The sequence below is a fragment of the Rosa chinensis genome, chromosome 6, assembly GCF_002994745.2.
Source record: "Rosa chinensis cultivar Old Blush chromosome 6, RchiOBHm-V2, whole genome shotgun sequence".
NCBI classification, from domain to species: Eukaryota; Viridiplantae; Streptophyta; class Magnoliopsida; order Rosales; family Rosaceae; genus Rosa; species Rosa chinensis.
The window spans coordinates 19,017,547-19,034,308 of NC_037093.1; the positions used below are offsets into that span (position 1 = coordinate 19,017,547).

The 16,762-nt window shown below is 36.7% G+C and overlaps 1 protein-coding gene across 1 annotated transcript; it reads right to left on the reverse strand.

Annotated features, from left to right (window-relative positions):
- Positions 1 to 12,897: 12,897 nt before the first annotated feature.
- LOC112170988 (cycloartenol synthase-like) lies at positions 12,898 to 16,111 on the reverse strand. The gene is made up of 8 exons (XM_040508477.1): positions 16,071 to 16,111; positions 15,750 to 15,893; positions 15,405 to 15,582; positions 15,138 to 15,218; positions 14,667 to 14,750; positions 13,918 to 13,995; positions 13,291 to 13,366; positions 12,898 to 13,154 (listed from the first exon to the last, which is right to left on the reverse strand). The coding sequence occupies exons 1-7, from the start codon at positions 16,109 to 16,111 to the stop codon at positions 13,328 to 13,330; spliced, it is 645 nt and encodes a 214-aa protein (XP_040364411.1). The 3' UTR covers positions 12,898 to 13,154; positions 13,291 to 13,327.
- Between the last annotated feature and the right edge of the window lie 651 nt (positions 16,112 to 16,762).

Sequence of the window (16,762 nt, forward strand, 5' to 3'; positions counted from 1 at the left end):
AGTAGTGAGAACCAGCTCCGTTGGGGTTTCATACGCAAGGTCTACGGCATCTTATCCGCTCAGCTTCTCCTCACCACCGACATCTCCTTCGTCACCATTCTCTACACTCCCGTCAAAGTTTGGTTTGCACAATTAAAGTTGTGTTTTTTAGGATTGGGTTTTCGATTATGAAGGAGATTGGGTTCTGGGTTTGGAACAGAATTTGAAATTGGGTTGTTTCTAGTTTTGGGTTTGTTGATTGTGGTTTAAATTTGGGGTCTTTGTGTTTTGGTCTGCAGGATGAGATGGAAATGGCAAAGGCTGGTGGGGACGTTGTGGTGGAGAAGTCTAATACATGTGAAGAATGTGGTGCTAGTCTCATTGGGGAGAAAATTCTCGAGTGGTAAGAGCTATTTCTGCTGGTCCATGATTCCAATATCATTTTTCTATTTACCTCATCTTTGAAGTCGCAGTAACTTTCTTTGTATATACAATGTGAATATCTTTTGTTTCCTTACTTGAGCAATTCGAAGTCATGGAGTTCTTTTATTGCTTTTCAGATTTTGAAACTTGGTTAGAAGTTTTAGTAATGGTATCTAGTTTGACAAGAACTATCTTACTTTTTGCCACTATATATTTCGGAGCTGCGTACTTATGAATCCCTCCATGTTTCACATGCATCTTTAATTGCATTGACCGTTTCCTCTCGACTGTGTTCGTTCCCGATGTCTTTAGATCAATAACTGGGATTTGAAGTTTGACACCATTTTCTGGTGCTTTGTTCTTTACAGTCTCTGGTGGGTGGATGAAAATTCTGGGAATCTTGGATACCTCAGAGTCTGAAAGCCCTTTGACACCAATTTTCAGGTCATCAAAAGCATACAATTCTTTTTATTTTTCTGCAGTACTGTATTCCTCATCTGCCATCTTAACTTTGTTGGTTAGTTGAGAGGTTTTGGCTGGAACTGTGTTGGTTATTGTAATTAGTATGTTGTCTTTCAATTCCAATATTATGTAAATCAAGCTTCTTACCTTAGATGGATGCACAGCTCTGATACCATAAAGAACAGAAGAAGAAGATAGGAATTAAACTGATATTCGTGGGCTCACAAGGTATTTGGTTCTGTTTGTCTACATTCATATATTTATGTATATTTAGCTGAACTTTAGTGTATGTATGAGTTCTGACAAAAGAGGGATCAGATTCTCTCCTCTTGGACTGAATATCCTTTTGGTTATTGTGAGTTGATTCACTTTCACTCTTATTTCTCAGTTTTTTACTTTTTATTGTTTGTTTGTGCCATTCTGTGTTTTAGGGCACTGAAATTTGTGTATAAATAAACCCTAAAGAATTAAGATTGATGGTTTTGGGGATCAAACTAAGCAAAAATGTTTTCCGGTACGAATTGTGTTGTTTGTGCAAATCATAGTGATCACTTTCGAGCTGAAAGAGATTAATCGAATGGATAACTCTGTGCTTACAGAGTTACAGGAGCAGAGTTATTTCTTCAAACAAGTTCGTTGCAATTTAAAGAGTTGTGCTAGTTTTTAAATCAGATAGTATGATATCTTCAGACCAAGAAAAAAGAAGGGATCATGATATCTGATATATAAGTAAATAGGACCCCTACGCATACATTGTTCATAGAAATTGATCGGGTTACCTAATTGGATCAAAAAGACTAGAGCTTGGTTACTAGGTTTGAAATTTCTGTGTATTTTGGAGTTTTGGCTAATTGGTTGAGAAACCAAATTAGTTGTTGTTGTTTGAATTTACATTTTGGTTCTGCTGTTTATGGAGAGTGGGTCACTGAAATTTACTTACCTTCTGGTTTGTGCAGGAAGAGGAAGATGAATATGACAAATTTGGGCGATTTATGGTTATGTGTTCTTATACTCAATAGTTCTTCAATTTGTTTTTGTGCTTTTTGTTTATCAAATTTGATGTGATTGGTAATTAAATTTAATTCAGATTTACCATTTGCTTGTTTCTGGGATGTGAGAGTTGTTCTGGTTTTTCTTGGTTTTGTTTGAGGTTACAGATAGTGATAATCGTAGGGCTCTATACACGAGTCACCAACAGGAGCCTAAAAACAGTAGACGTTTCAGAGCATTTCTTGTCTTTGTTTATTAATCTATCATCAGAAAATACAATATTGTTCTATAGATGGACCATAATTTTAGCATTTCTAAATCGGCAAATAGATTAGTACATTACTGATATCTAGCCATACAAACTTAGCATTACTATACTATGGCAAAGAAAGTTACACTCCACTGAATGGATGTTCACATAATCAATGATTAATATACTTATGTTCAGATTGATTAGTCTCATATCAGATCATCACTTGTTGCATACTTCCCCAGTTTAGTGCTTCTTCATTTTTTTTTTTTGAAAATGGTATAGTGCTTCTTCATAGTATTCTCCAGATCATGATAACTTGTCTGTCTTTATGTTGTACCAGCTTGACAGTAACAATTATTAGTTGATCTCTTAGTTTAGGCTTTTACTGGATCCTGCACCAGTTTTTGGAAAGAAATCACATGGTAGGATGCACATCATGAAGGAGAAAAGTAGTTCTACTCCAAGGTAATTAGCTCTTCCTTATTCCTTCATCTATTGAGTAACTAAGACAAGTATTGATAGGTTGAAGTTAAGGTAGTTGTGGGAATGGGTTGTTGGTAATACTATTTAAGTAAGATAATCTGATTTTGGAAGTTTGGATCTTCATTCTTTTTAATAATTCTGATTGCTTATTTTGATTGAAATGGGTTGGGGATCTTGCCCTGATGATTGAAATTTTGATTTAGTCGTTAAATTTTCTGGTTTAAAGCTTCCAAGTACTTTCGTTATGCATTTTCTTGTTCGATTCTATTCTATTTATTTTGAGCTTTGATGTGGCAGGCGAGCTTGAAAGGACTGTCCGAAGCAGCTTCTTATATTGATAGTGCTATTCATGTAAGCCTTCTCTCTTCTGTGAGGGTTTAGTGTTTAGCTTCTGTTATTTTCGTTTATTGTAAGCGTTTCTCTTAGTTGATTAGGTTCAATTTTGGGATTAGTTAGTGTCTAGTTAGGTTTAATTCAATTCTTAGGGTTCAATTGGGCTTCTATTCAGTTCAAATTGTTTGAGATTTCTGGTGTTGCTGCTAGGCAGCTTCTTGATTGTTGGTTTTTTTATTTTGTTTTATTTTTTGCTCAGTTTATATTGCTTGGTAACTAAGTTATTAGTTGGATATTGGCAATTGCTGAACCAGGTTATCAATATTCTTTTTCTTTTCTCCGCTTGTCATTGGATGCTTAATTGGGTTTGTAAACTCCATGGTCTGCTTTCTGTGATTAGCTTCATTTTAGGCTCACATTTTATTTTTCGGAATTGGAATTGGAACAGACAATTAGGTCACAGATGGATACTAGTGTAAAGATTTCAGTTTCCACAATTTGAAACTCACATTAACAAGATGCAAGGTTTTTACTTTAGCATTCCACATAAGAGCAGTCAGAGGAAGCTTCCTAGCCAGTTCATTCAGGTACACAATCAAGTTGCTCTAGAAGTAGTAAACAATGCTCAGCTTTGGAGCTTGCTTCTGTGAGTACTTTGACCTCCAAGTTGTAATTGATTGTCCCCTTGGTTGGAGCAGGTCTTGGTATGTGTAGTAAGTTTAACTTGGGTTTGAACTACTGCGTTAGGATATCAAAATATGGACATTAAGTTTGCTTTGAGTGCAGGTAGTATCATGTTAGCTACCATGGGAACTTTGTCCATATTTTGATATCCTAATTTAGTTTATTTAAAGAAACAAATAGTCTCTTAGATGAAATCTGCTTATTTTGGGATTGGAATTGGTAAAGTGGATGACACAAACTCACCCGGGTTTTGATAGATTTAGCATATCGGCATTGTTTATGTACTTGAATATGGCGTGCTTGATATTGTTAACCTCTATAATCATAGCAGAGCATATGGCCTTTACAAAACTAGAGAGAAAATACCTCTGTGCATGCTTATGGTTAATGGTGTATAATGGCTTTTCTTTTCCTAAGATCAGATGAAATCAAGCGCATTTTAATTAAGATTCTTAATTATACTTGATTGAAAATTATGAGTTATAAACCAAGGCAGAAGCTTGATTTAACTGCTAAGGGTTTAGTATAGCAAAATTACATTTTGTATGATGTGGAATGTGACATTTATAAGTTTCATTTAGTCGATTTAGGCTTGGCTATATTTGTGCTGGAACAATATCCCTTATATTGGTTATAGGCCAGAAAGCATTGAAATATTTGAGCAATATTTGGAGCAGAAATATGTTGAGCTAATTAATAGTATTAACTTTCTTTCTGCAGGTTGAGGCTGAAGTGTAAAAGTTGGAGCAGCTCAAGTCAAGTAAGCTCAAACAGATCATTTTGAAAAAGAAGTTGGAACTGGAGCATCCACCCGACACACTAGGTGCAGCTCCCTTAGCACTACACTATGCAAGTATGAGAGAATTTAGTCGCAAATATTTCTCTCGTGAAGATTTGTTTGTAACAACTTTTGCTATTTTTCAATGTTAGCTAGAAGACAGTAGCTATCAAGCTACCTAGAATGCCTTCTTTTTTGGTTTTATGGTGTGGATACATGAATGTATATATGATTGACAAAGGCTGCTAGCTCTTTTGGTACACTAAACGCTTGAATTAGAGTACTTCATTACGTAATATATATTGAGCATTATATTGGTGCAAATATTCCAGGTACAATATCTATAATGCATGAACAATAGTGAATTAAATTACGTGGTATGAATACGCATATGTCGTTAATCACACAACAAATAACTTGTAATCACACAATGGTCCCTATAAAATTTTGTTGTCTCATTAGTACTCACACAACAGTACAAATATGTATCAGTTGTCCAATGTTAAATCACCCAACGGTATAAAAACAATGTGTTGTATGACTTGTGAAGAATTCAACACTGAGCCTCACACATACAACAGTTACTTATGATACCTGTTGTGTGAAGGAACAACCAACAACAGTCGCCATATTTTTCTGTTGTGTGACAAGTTAACCAACAACAGCGTGTACTTATTACTGTTGTCTGAGTGTTATGTTTCTGTTGTGTGAGAAGTTAACCAACAACGGCATGTACTTACTTCTGTTGTCTGATCACTATCGAAAATGCTCTGCATCCAATTTCTGGCATTGACATGCGCAGAACTGGTGCAACGGTTATAAGCAATGCGTTGTGTCTATGATATTCAGATAACGGTGTTTCACCGTTGTGTGAGTGTGCTCATCACACAACATCGAGATAGACGACAGACATGGTGCACATCACACAACAGATTTCCACCGTTGTGTGATGCAGTTTTTGTAGTAGTGAGGGCTCAAACCCTAGCTTCCTAAATAGACTACTCACAACCCATCCACAAATCAACAACAATATACATCAATCAAAGAGGTAAAGGTGAAGTGGAATGAGCCGTAACAAGAACAACTCACAAATTGCTATGGAACAATTATGACAAGCCTTGATTTATGGCTTCCCACTTTACCCAATCTCAAAACTTGAAGCCCATTTGTAACGCCCCAAGCTGCACGTCACAGTGCCGCGAGCCTCTAAAACATAAACCGAACGCTCGATTTACATTCTAGAGAACCGCTAGGTATTTTGTTTGAAAAACTTTTTGTAAAAACACAGCGGAAGCTACAAATATTTTTGAGGTGAAAACCTTTGAGTTGCTAAAATTTATTTCATTCGTCTAGAACTTGAAATGGGTTCTCACACAAGAGGTACAAACTTCAAGGAAATGAGAACTCAACCAACATTGACACAAGGCTAACTATTAACAAGTCTCGGAATACGAAGTTCGAGAAATAGAATTTAGAATAAGGTTCAAACGACGATTTACCGAACTTGTTTCCGCACACCCAGCTCCTTCTGCTATTGTCCCGTCACCAGTGCACAGTACCTGCATCCACACTGTTGTAGGGGTGAGCTTTCGTCCTCGCTGCTCTACAGGAACTCTACCACGACTAGGTTTGAAACCAGTAAATATATATTTGGGATCCCAGTATGAAAATAAGCTTAAACCAAATATTTTTAAGGAACGACAAACTTCATAATATTTCTCAATTTGAAAACTTATCCATGATGCTTAAATAAATACGGCGCCAAATCCAAATATTACCTGATGGCCGGTCCATTAGACCCACTACACGACCTTACCTCAAATTAATTTATCACCAGGTAAGCGTAGCGAGAGCGTCCGCTACCTAGCTACACACACGGATCGGGTAGTCATTGCAATCGCTCACCGTCCGACCGGTGTAACTAACCCTCCGGAGGTTTTGGGGATTGAACCCAAGGAAGTCAGAGCCACCCTTCGCTCTCAAGCCATCACATTTCTCACATGGTTTGGTTAGTATGCGTTGCATTTGAACATGACCAAACCATACCAACTAACATGCATCATTTAATAACAATATAAGAAAATCACTAACCGAGGAGAGTCCTGAAACCCTACCTGGATTCCGATGCTTTCTCTCACGTACTCCGAGAGTCGCGAACCTTCTGTTCCTCGGGTAACTGGAGTCCTAAGTTCCAACATTTCGATAGTCAATATCTTTTGAACAATTAATTGAAATCTCGATGAGTACAAATCGTACAATCAAGTTTTCCTGGTTTGACCAGGAGTTGACCAACGTTTGACCAACATTGACCAGTTTGACCACATTTGACCAATTGAGATAGGTTCGATAATTAACTTAGATTATCGAACATTCACTTGAAATTACAATATTGACCAAACATATATTGAGTGCAACCGATTTACAAAGGCCACCCAATATATATTAATTTCTTTTATCTCTACTTATTATCACTTTAACACTCAACTTTAATTCTAATTCAAATTTCGTCGGATAACAATTCTGATAAAATTACTATGTACACCCATACTTCATAACTTGATCATTTCTCAAACTTTTCCCAATCATTTCGATTTACCTGCCTTAGCAACACCAACAAGACTTTAACTTACAAATTCCAAACAACACTAACAAGACATCAAGCCTGATAATCACAATCCACTCTACATAGTCAGTTCCACGACCAATTTTCAGCATAACAACATCAATTTCCTACCCAATTCAAACATAAACTCCAAGCTACCGAAACTATAACAATCTGACAAAACTCCACAGCCAAGGAAACTGATTTCCACCAAGTCATACCAACTCAAGCTACTAACTTCGGATTTGCATGACAATAACCAAACTTCAATTCAACATTTTGAATTATACCTTCAAATTCCAACTGCAACCAAATCAAACTCCTTGCGGAAACTAGGCAGATGATGAATTGAGGATGTCAACGTGATCTGCCCAGCCAACTGCCCAATTCCTTGTCCACAGTTGCAGTCGAGGCCGAGACCAAGCCAAGGAGAGCCGGAAAGGTTGCCGGCGTTGAAGAACACGTCGGAGCCGTAGCTACCCAGAAACGTAAATCATCAAAACTTAATCTAATTCAAAAACTAAGTGTAGAAACGTGTAGAGCATGACGAGAGGATGAAGTTCCATACCAAATGCATCCCAAACGGTGACCGGAGTCGCCGCCGTAATTCGTTGACACTCCCCGGAGGTTCTTCATGCTTTGGATCGTCGATTCTCCGTTCACAGTCGCTGCATGTACAATCTGAGACCACAGGGACGTAGGCGCCACCGAGAAGAAGCTGTTGCCGGTGGTCCGCAGCATAGAGGTGGCCGGAGAAGCGATTTTCGATCGGACCCAGTCGCGGGTCGCGTCATTCTCGGTCAGATAACTCTGGTTCTCTGTCTCTGTCTCTCGATCCTTCTGGATCTCCCAACAGAGCAGCACTTTGATATATAAACTGATCCAATTAAGGATGGACGGCTAGGATCAAGCGGTGGGTGAATCAATGGCTGGGATTTCACCACCTATTTTCTATTTTCTTAAATGATTTTCAAAATCTCAAAACTTCGGAAAATCGTTATAAATAGCTCGGGTAACCGGAAAATTCCCCGAAAATTTCCACGATCTCGTCGTGTCGTGCACTTTATCATTCAATCCTTAAATCGAGGATTTCATTTTATGAAAAATTCTGAAAATTTTCTCAAGCATCTTTACCTTTATCGAGATCGTCGAATAATTTCTCGTACGATCTCTGCTAGGCTTGATATATTTTTCCGGGGCTCACACCATTGATGCTCTTTGAAATTTCTTGAAAGATTGATGAAGATTTGATGTAGAGGAGTGAGAGAAGGAAAATTGGTATATAGAAAATAGAAGGAATGGTTGGTCTCGGTGCAAAGAAGAAAAATAAAGAATGGGGTGTGCGACTGTTCGTCTCCTTGTCGAAACTCCGATTTGCTCCACTTTTGTACCATTTTCTCTCGTTTTCGCAACTCCGCTTATTTCCTACACAATAAATAAAAATAAATTAATTACATAATAATTGACTCAAGGATTACCTTAATTCTAGTATTTTAGATATAATTACACGTATAAAAATGTGTGTAATCAGTAATTAACTTGGCCAAGAATCCATTTTGGAAGGATTTGTTGTGCATTTTTGGAAGGGTTATATTGCTGCAATTCTCAAGGAGAGTTCTAAAAGAATTCTACATATTATGACAAGATTAATACATCATATTATCATTTGGATAATAGGCATGTTGCATAGGGTTCTCTCCATGCTTGTTATTGACTTTGGTGACCCAAAACCACCTTAACACTCTTCAATTTCATGTTTCCCATGCACAATAAAGAGAGCTAGCTGCTCCTCTCTTCTCCTAAGTCATATTTTTCTACTCTACACTCTAATAGTTCATCATTACTTCCCTCTTTTTACTTCATCTCTTCCATACTCTTTTCCCTTGTTTTTAAGATCTATTACCACTCTCATACTCTACATCCATGCTTCTTACAATGCTTGAGCTGCTCCTTCTGCTTCCATTCATCATTTTACTCCTCTCTCTCTCTTCTCTATATAAGCATCCTTTCATCACACTCTTAAGGCATCACCCATATACCACTCCATTACATATTTTTCTCTCTATATTCTCTACAATCCACTATCATCTCCTCCACAAAACCTCCATAACCACCACTATCAATCCAAAACCTCCATCACCACCACTATCAATCCATAACATCTATTACCACCACAACCAAATTCATCATCTTTTCCATCTACCCATTCTATTTCATATGCATAATCCACTATTTCACCACTTGATCATTTCTACATCTCATATTCCATCATCAATCTTTGAAGAAGAAGGAGAGGGTCTAGCATCACTTGAGGAATCATTATTACCATGGCAAAACCTCCATGAATTCATCTACACCATAATCAATTTGATCATCACTAGTCACTTCTCTATCCCTACTTTTTAGTTTGATGTTTATAAACATGTTGGAGCTTATGTATTTGATTATGAGTGAGTAGGTAGTTTGTTGGGGCTAAGGTTGAAAGCCCTATCCAATCTTCTATGACATTGATATAAATATTATATTTGATGCACTTTTTATTAGCACCTTAACATGCTAGTTCAAGAATTGAATGTTTATGCTTAAACTTAATCAATTTGGATATGAATATTTACCATGACATGAGAAACAATTAGGACTTGATTAACCTTGGTTGTTTGAAGCATGATAGCATATCATATGTGCATGTTAGGGTTGTGAACTACAATCACTTAGAGATAAGCTTGGTTGGTTTGCATAATCTCTTCATCTTCAAGCTTTATGCACTTAGGTAAATGTATTAGATACCTAACTAGATTGAAATACATAACTTAAGTAGTTAAGTACTACACCCAAGAGGGGTTGCTCGATATCATCAAATGAGCATGTCCCTTGTCATACCCAAGAGGGATGCAAGGAGAGAAATTGTCTAATTAAAATGGCATCAATCACTATAAAAGCCTCATTGTTTGCAAGAGAGGCTAGAGGTGAAAACCTTACGTCCTAACTGCTATCTATTTCATTACATCTAATTTAGCTTAGCCTAGTTCACATTTCAAGTATTCATTTAGCTATTTCTGAATCAAATCATCTCCAAAACAAAAATCAAATCACTACACCATCTTGCATATATTCATCATGAACTTTGGTTCACTTGTGAGCCCTTGTTTATGCCTTGTACATTTGCATATTCATCTAGCATCCTCTAGGTTTTTCTTAGCTAGAGTGAGTTTTCCAATCCCTTGGGTACGATATCCCCTATTCATAATCCCTTACACTATAACTTGGCCCTTATACTTGTGAGTGACTATTTGGCTAACAGACACCTATTCTTTTGATGAACTAATAGGTAATCTCAAAACCTTTGAGATGAAGATCAAGCCCGAGAAAAAGGTAAAAAATGTTGCTTTTTCTTCTGTTCAAAAGAAAGATGTTGTTGATGATGATTCCGTGGATTTAGCATTGTTGACAAAAGAGTTCAAAGAAAATTTGAAAAATAAAAACTCTTCTGGAAACTCTTCAAAAAAAATTTCTGATTCAAAAATAAGTCAATACGTCAATACTCTGAAAATCATTTTGATAAGAATTCTAAATTGAAAAAATTTCCTCAAAAGAAAATTTTTTCTAACAAACCTAAATGCTTTGAGTGTGGTGGTGTGGGTCATCTTGCTACTAATTGTGGCAACAAGAAATATAATTCACGAAGTAACAGGGCTTTGAAATCCACCTGGAGTGATAGCGATGAAGGTTATCAATATGAGAATGAAGAGACAAATCTTGCTCTTACTTCCTCTTTTCATAATGATTCATTAGATGAGTCTGATGTTGAAGATGAAGCTTTTGATGTAGAGATGAATGAGAAGTGTAAGCAATTGTATAGTGCTTCAAAAATTGTTCTTAGGAAAAATTTCAAACTTGAGGAAGAAATGGAGTCCTTAAGAAAAGAAAAAGAAAAAACTGAGCAAAATTTTGAATCTTGTTTGAAAAAATGGGAAGATGAGCGTACTAATCTTGTTGATGAAGTTAAGGTTTTGCAGGATGAGCTCAAGTCTCAAGAATGGGACAAAGAGCGTGTTGAGTTTATTGACAAAATCAAAACATTGCAGATTGAAATCAAGGCTCAATCCACTTTAAATGATTCATTAACCAATAAGAATGAGATTTTGCAGGATGAGCTAAATAAAGTCAAAGAATGTTTCAAAAAGTTCTCAATAGGATCTGAAAAGGTCTCTAAAATGATTGGCTTTGGCAAAGCGCATAGCAACAAAGAAGGCTTGGGTTACACAGGTAAAACTTGTAAGCCTTTGGCCTTTGTCCAAGGTATAGGACATGGTGTTTGCTCGAGCTCAACTTCATCATTCAATGATAACACTTCTGTCCCAAAGGTACCCAAAAGGTTAGACCCGGATTTGACACTTCGACCTCATCAGAAAATCATTCAGGTTAGTTCTGATAGTCACACCTCTGTGCGTCAGCCCAGGTATGTTCATCATCAACCTAAAAATTTCACCCCCACTTGCCATTATTGTGGAAAATTTGGACACGTTCATCCTTCATCCTAGATGTAATCTGCTCCTTAAGGAATCTCAAAAACTCAGGAAAGAGAAGGAACTCAGCTCTACAGCCTCTTTTCAAGCTGAGCTAAAAAAGCATCTGAAGTTGATAAATAGTATTGCAGAACGTATTGCAATCCCCAAAGAGTAGAATTTGAAGCTGAAGCAAATCTAGATTAAACACTACTACAAAAACTGCATCACACAACGGTGGAAATCTGTTGTGTGATGTGGACCATGTCTGTCGTCTATCTCGATGTTGTGTGATGAGCACACTCACACAACGGTGAAACACCGTTGTGTGAATATCATAGACACAACGCACTGCTTATTACCGTTGCACCAATTCTGCGCATGCCAATGCCAGAAATTGGATGCGGCGCATTTTCGATAGTGATCAGACAACAGAAGTAAGTACACGCTGTTGTTGGTTAACTTCTCACACAACATAAAAATAACACTCAGACAACAGAAGTAAGTACACGCTGTTGTTGGTTAACTTATCATACAACAGAAAAATATGGCGACTGTTGTTGGTTGTTCCTTCACACAACAGGTATTGTAAGTAACTGTTGTATGTGTGAGGCTTAGTGTTGAATTCTTCACAAGTCATACAACACATTGTTTCTATACCGTTGGGTGATTTAGCATTGGACAACTGATATAGATTTGTTCTGTTGTGTGAGTATTAATGAGACAACAAAATTTTATAGGGACCGTTGTGTGATTACAAGTTATTTGTTGTGTGATTAACGACATATGCGTATTCATACCACGTAATTTAATTCACTATTGTTCATGCATTATGGATATTGTACCTGGAATATTTGCACAAATATAATGCTCAATATATATTATATAATGAAGTACTCTAATTCAAGCGTCTAGTGTACCAAAAGAGCTAGCAGCCTTTGTCAATCATCTATACATTTATGTATCCACACCATAAAACCAAAAAAGAAGGCATTCTAGCTAGCTTGATAGCTGCTGCATTCTAGCTAACATTGAAAAATAGCAAAAGCTGATACAAACAAATCTTTGAGAGACAAATATTTGCGACTAAAGTTCTCTCATACTTGCATAGTGTAGTGCTAAGGGAGCTGCACTTAGTGTGTCTGGTGGATGCTCCAGTTCCAACTTCTTTTTCAAAATGATCTGTTTGAGCTTACTTGACTTGAGCTGCTCCAACAATTCCAATTAAAAATCCAGCAAACTGTAAACAATACTAGTAACTTGAGTAGAGACAAACTGGTATAAACCATTTTGTTTCATCTCGATACTGGGCTCAAATAGAAAATGATCAAATAGAAAGGCTTTTCTCACCTATGGTATTCAGCATAGTCACAGTCATAGCCAATCGGTAACTCAAATGACCTGAACATCACATCTGCCAAAAGGAAAAAAGAAGAAGACAAACATCAATAACTATATAGCTTCAATTTCAGCCCCGGATTCAACTTCTTTAGGCATCATCAAGAAACTTGAAAATATAATATCCCTGCTGACTTGTTTTCCTCACCTTGAATGCTTGGGTGACAACTGGAAAACCGCATAATCAAGAGGCATATCAGATTTCATTTTCTCATCCGCTCTAGTTCCTTTACTCCACAGGCCTCTTTATATAGGGAAATAAATCTTATATAAACGGAGTGCATATTAGGAAAGGAACTCAGATTAACCATCAAGTATATAGTGCATATAATGAAGTCGGCAACAGAGCTCCATTAGTACTAATAAAACTAAACCACATGCATATAATGTGAGAGCTTACCTTACATGTGATAGCTCCCTCATAATGATTTGGTTATTCATGCCCATAACTTCCATACAAGAAAACCATACCAGATCTGAATTCAGAAAGGTTATTAAACATATCAACTGCACTAGAAGGCATGTTCTATTAATACCTATCAACTATTAATCCTCTTCTCTCACATTCACTTATTTCAAGTCCATGCATGTAAATGAAGAGAACTACCAGTTGCACCAGAAGTTAGAAAACAAAGCCTTGAAACAATCAACACAAGCCAGTATTCGCTCCAAAATGCTACCTCTACATATCGAATCAAGTTCAAAATTAAGGTACCAAACTTCTGAAAACTCAAGTAATTGAAAACAAGCTCAAGTAAGTAAAACCAAGAAGCAGCTGAAACAAATTGTTTTCATCCATTGATACTTGGATAGATTAGTGACAAAAGAGAAGAAAAGCGGGAACTTCAAATTCCATGTTCTTCTTATGAACCCACAGCACAAGTATTGAACTATATTGAAGCAAAACTTCAAAATTCAGAAGCTAGAGACCTAAACTACCAAGGCCCTTATTTCTTATCATTTTGTTTCAATGAAAACATGAAACTTTTGAAACTTTCAGAGAGAACTCAGAAGAAAGCACATGTACCTTGACATTTTCAGGGAATTCAAGAATCTTTAACGAATCAGCTGAGACCTCTGTCAACCATATACCGGGAAACAACGCCTGTAAATCCTACCCACCATGAATATCATTACTTTGTTTCCAGAGAAACCAAAGGAAGAAGAAGAAGAAGAAGAAGCTGAATTTGGGAGAGATGGAGAAGCTGAATTTCTTCATCTCAGTTAATTTGGGAGAGATGGAGAAGCTGAATTTCTTCATCTGAAACCCAAAACTTCAGAAGCAATAAACCGAGAGACAGAGAAGCTTATATATTAGCTTCCTAATAATGATTACCTTAAAATCTGTAAAAGCACTAATAAAAACGCAGCTAAAAGAACTGATAATTTCTCAAGTTAAATATAAAAGTAGGTTTGCTATATAAAGAATTTAAGAGTAATTCAGAACATGTAGGAGCTAGGAGAAAATACGGAAGATACAATGTTTATATGATAGATGATTCTTTGCAATGAAAATTAGTTGCCATTAGGATTGTCGCTGCAACGTCCATTGTAATAGATCATACAGTTCTTGTTAAAAACTCCCATGATCTCCTGCATGGGGAATGCCCAAAAAGTATTTTCATTAAGAACTGACAATCACAGATACAGAAATAATTGAAGTTTATGAAATAACTAAGTTTGAAATTGTAGTTTCTTGGTCATAAAAGTTTAATCACAGTTGAGAAAATATAACTCTTTTGGTGAAGAACTGTGGGAAAAATTGGCCAGATTTACCTTCTGGGGAAAATCTCCATTTGCCATTTGAGAATTTATTAGTACCCCAGCTGCACGGTGCAATGGAGTTGGGTCTCTCTTTGCCTTGGAAAAAAAAATACAGGTATTAGAAGTCATCACCAGAAATGTGGAAGTCCCTATAGTTAATCCGTCAAAGCACCTAAAAAAAAGTGTTAAAAAGGAAATTGAACATCATATAATATTCCAACATCATTTGGATCGCTATAATGGATTACATTTTGTTAAGGATGACAGAAAATTGGATTGATTGATTTGATATATCACATGGGAAAGAGAAAAGAAGACAAGAATGCAAATTATGCACCATCTTCTTAGAAATGGAGGAGGTGGAGGAAGAAAAGAATAAAGATATAAACATATTTTGCTCAAGGAAAAAAGAAGAAGTAATATATGAGGTAAATGGTTAAGAATTGATGTCAACTAATGAAAGAAGTTAGTATCCAAATGCACCTGCCCAGCACCAAGCAGGGCCAACATAGCCCATGTAGTATTGACTATATGTGGCCTATTATCCTGAAGATTTGAATACACCTGTTGGGAAAGACATAAAAAAAATCAGCAAAAAGTTGCACATATTAATCATAGATCACATATCTTGTCAGATTTGTACAAAAGTGAGACAGCATGAAAGTAGATAATTATATATGATTAAATATAATAAGTTTTAAGCCTAGAAAAGTCAAGGAAAGGATATATCAAATTTGATACACCATTTACCTTGTTCTGACATGATAGATAACTTTCTCCCCATCCACCAGAAGCAAGCTCTTTGGATAACAAAAAATCACATGCTTTACGGATGCTAGAGCAGTCTTCATAATTCCTTCCAGCAGCAACCAAACCCTTTATTCCAAACCAGCCAGCATAGGTGAAGCAGACTCCCCAAGAACCATACCTAGTATGAAATCTCCACAATTTAGGTAGTGCTACTAATTTCATAATACCATGCAAATAAAATGTGAAAGCCTAGTTATTGGTAATTTGCCTAGGTAACTATGAAGCAGTGATATTACATGAAAGTTTCAATGTATATATATTAAAAACTGAATTTTGAAAACAAACCAAGAGCCATCTGTTGCTTGTATCTTTTCAATGAACTTTGCAGCATTAGCAATACAGTTTTCTATTTCTTCCCTCCTATGTCCAGGATATAATTTCTTAAATAGCGTGAGTGCTTGAATTGCTGCTGATGTACACTCAACATATCTGCATCATCATTTCAGTCAGGATGACATCAGGTGTTTTCCATGATATATATATATATATATATATATATATATATATATAGGATTAATGTATAACAATCAACATAAAGTGTGTAGAAATCTTACGGATAATCTATAACAATCAACATAAACTGTGGCAAATGTCCAAATAGATAACCCAACTCCAATCAGCCTAAAAGGATTGTCGCTGCAACGCATGAACTTATAAATCAAATCGGCTAAATCACATCTTGAATAAATTCACAGCTTATCCAAAAAATCCCAACAAAAAATCGCCCAGAGTGACAAAACTCGTTGAGACACTTAATCAAACACTCAAGAAGAAAAGAATGGGCTGAAAAGAAAGCATACCAGAAATCAAACACTCAAACAAACAGAAATTCAGTCGCCTAGACTTGTCAATCATCAGTTTCTATAATCCAATCTCTCTTCTGTATGTAAAGCTTTGAGATTTCCCTATAATCAACAAACCCAGTAAACAAAATTTCAGATTAAAGAATTGATAGAGGGATCGAATTTAATAAACAAACCCAATGGCGTAGCGACACCCTCCCCCACGCCGGAGTCGGCGTCCTTGAGCCTTTGGTGAGATGGGTGGATGTCAAATCGGTGTAGACTCAAAGACTGTTTCTTGACTGCGGGTTTGGGGTCGCCGAAGGCATCGTAGAGGCAGTTGAGGATGACCGGGAGGACGTCGGCGGCGAGGGTCTGGATTGTTTTCTTGAGATCTTCGACTGCAATTTGGTAACAGAAGTCAGACTAGAAACCCGATATCTGGGTTTGGAGAGCGATTGAGAGTGATTGAGAGTGTTCTGACTCGGGCTAGAAAACCGGGTATCTAGGTTTTGA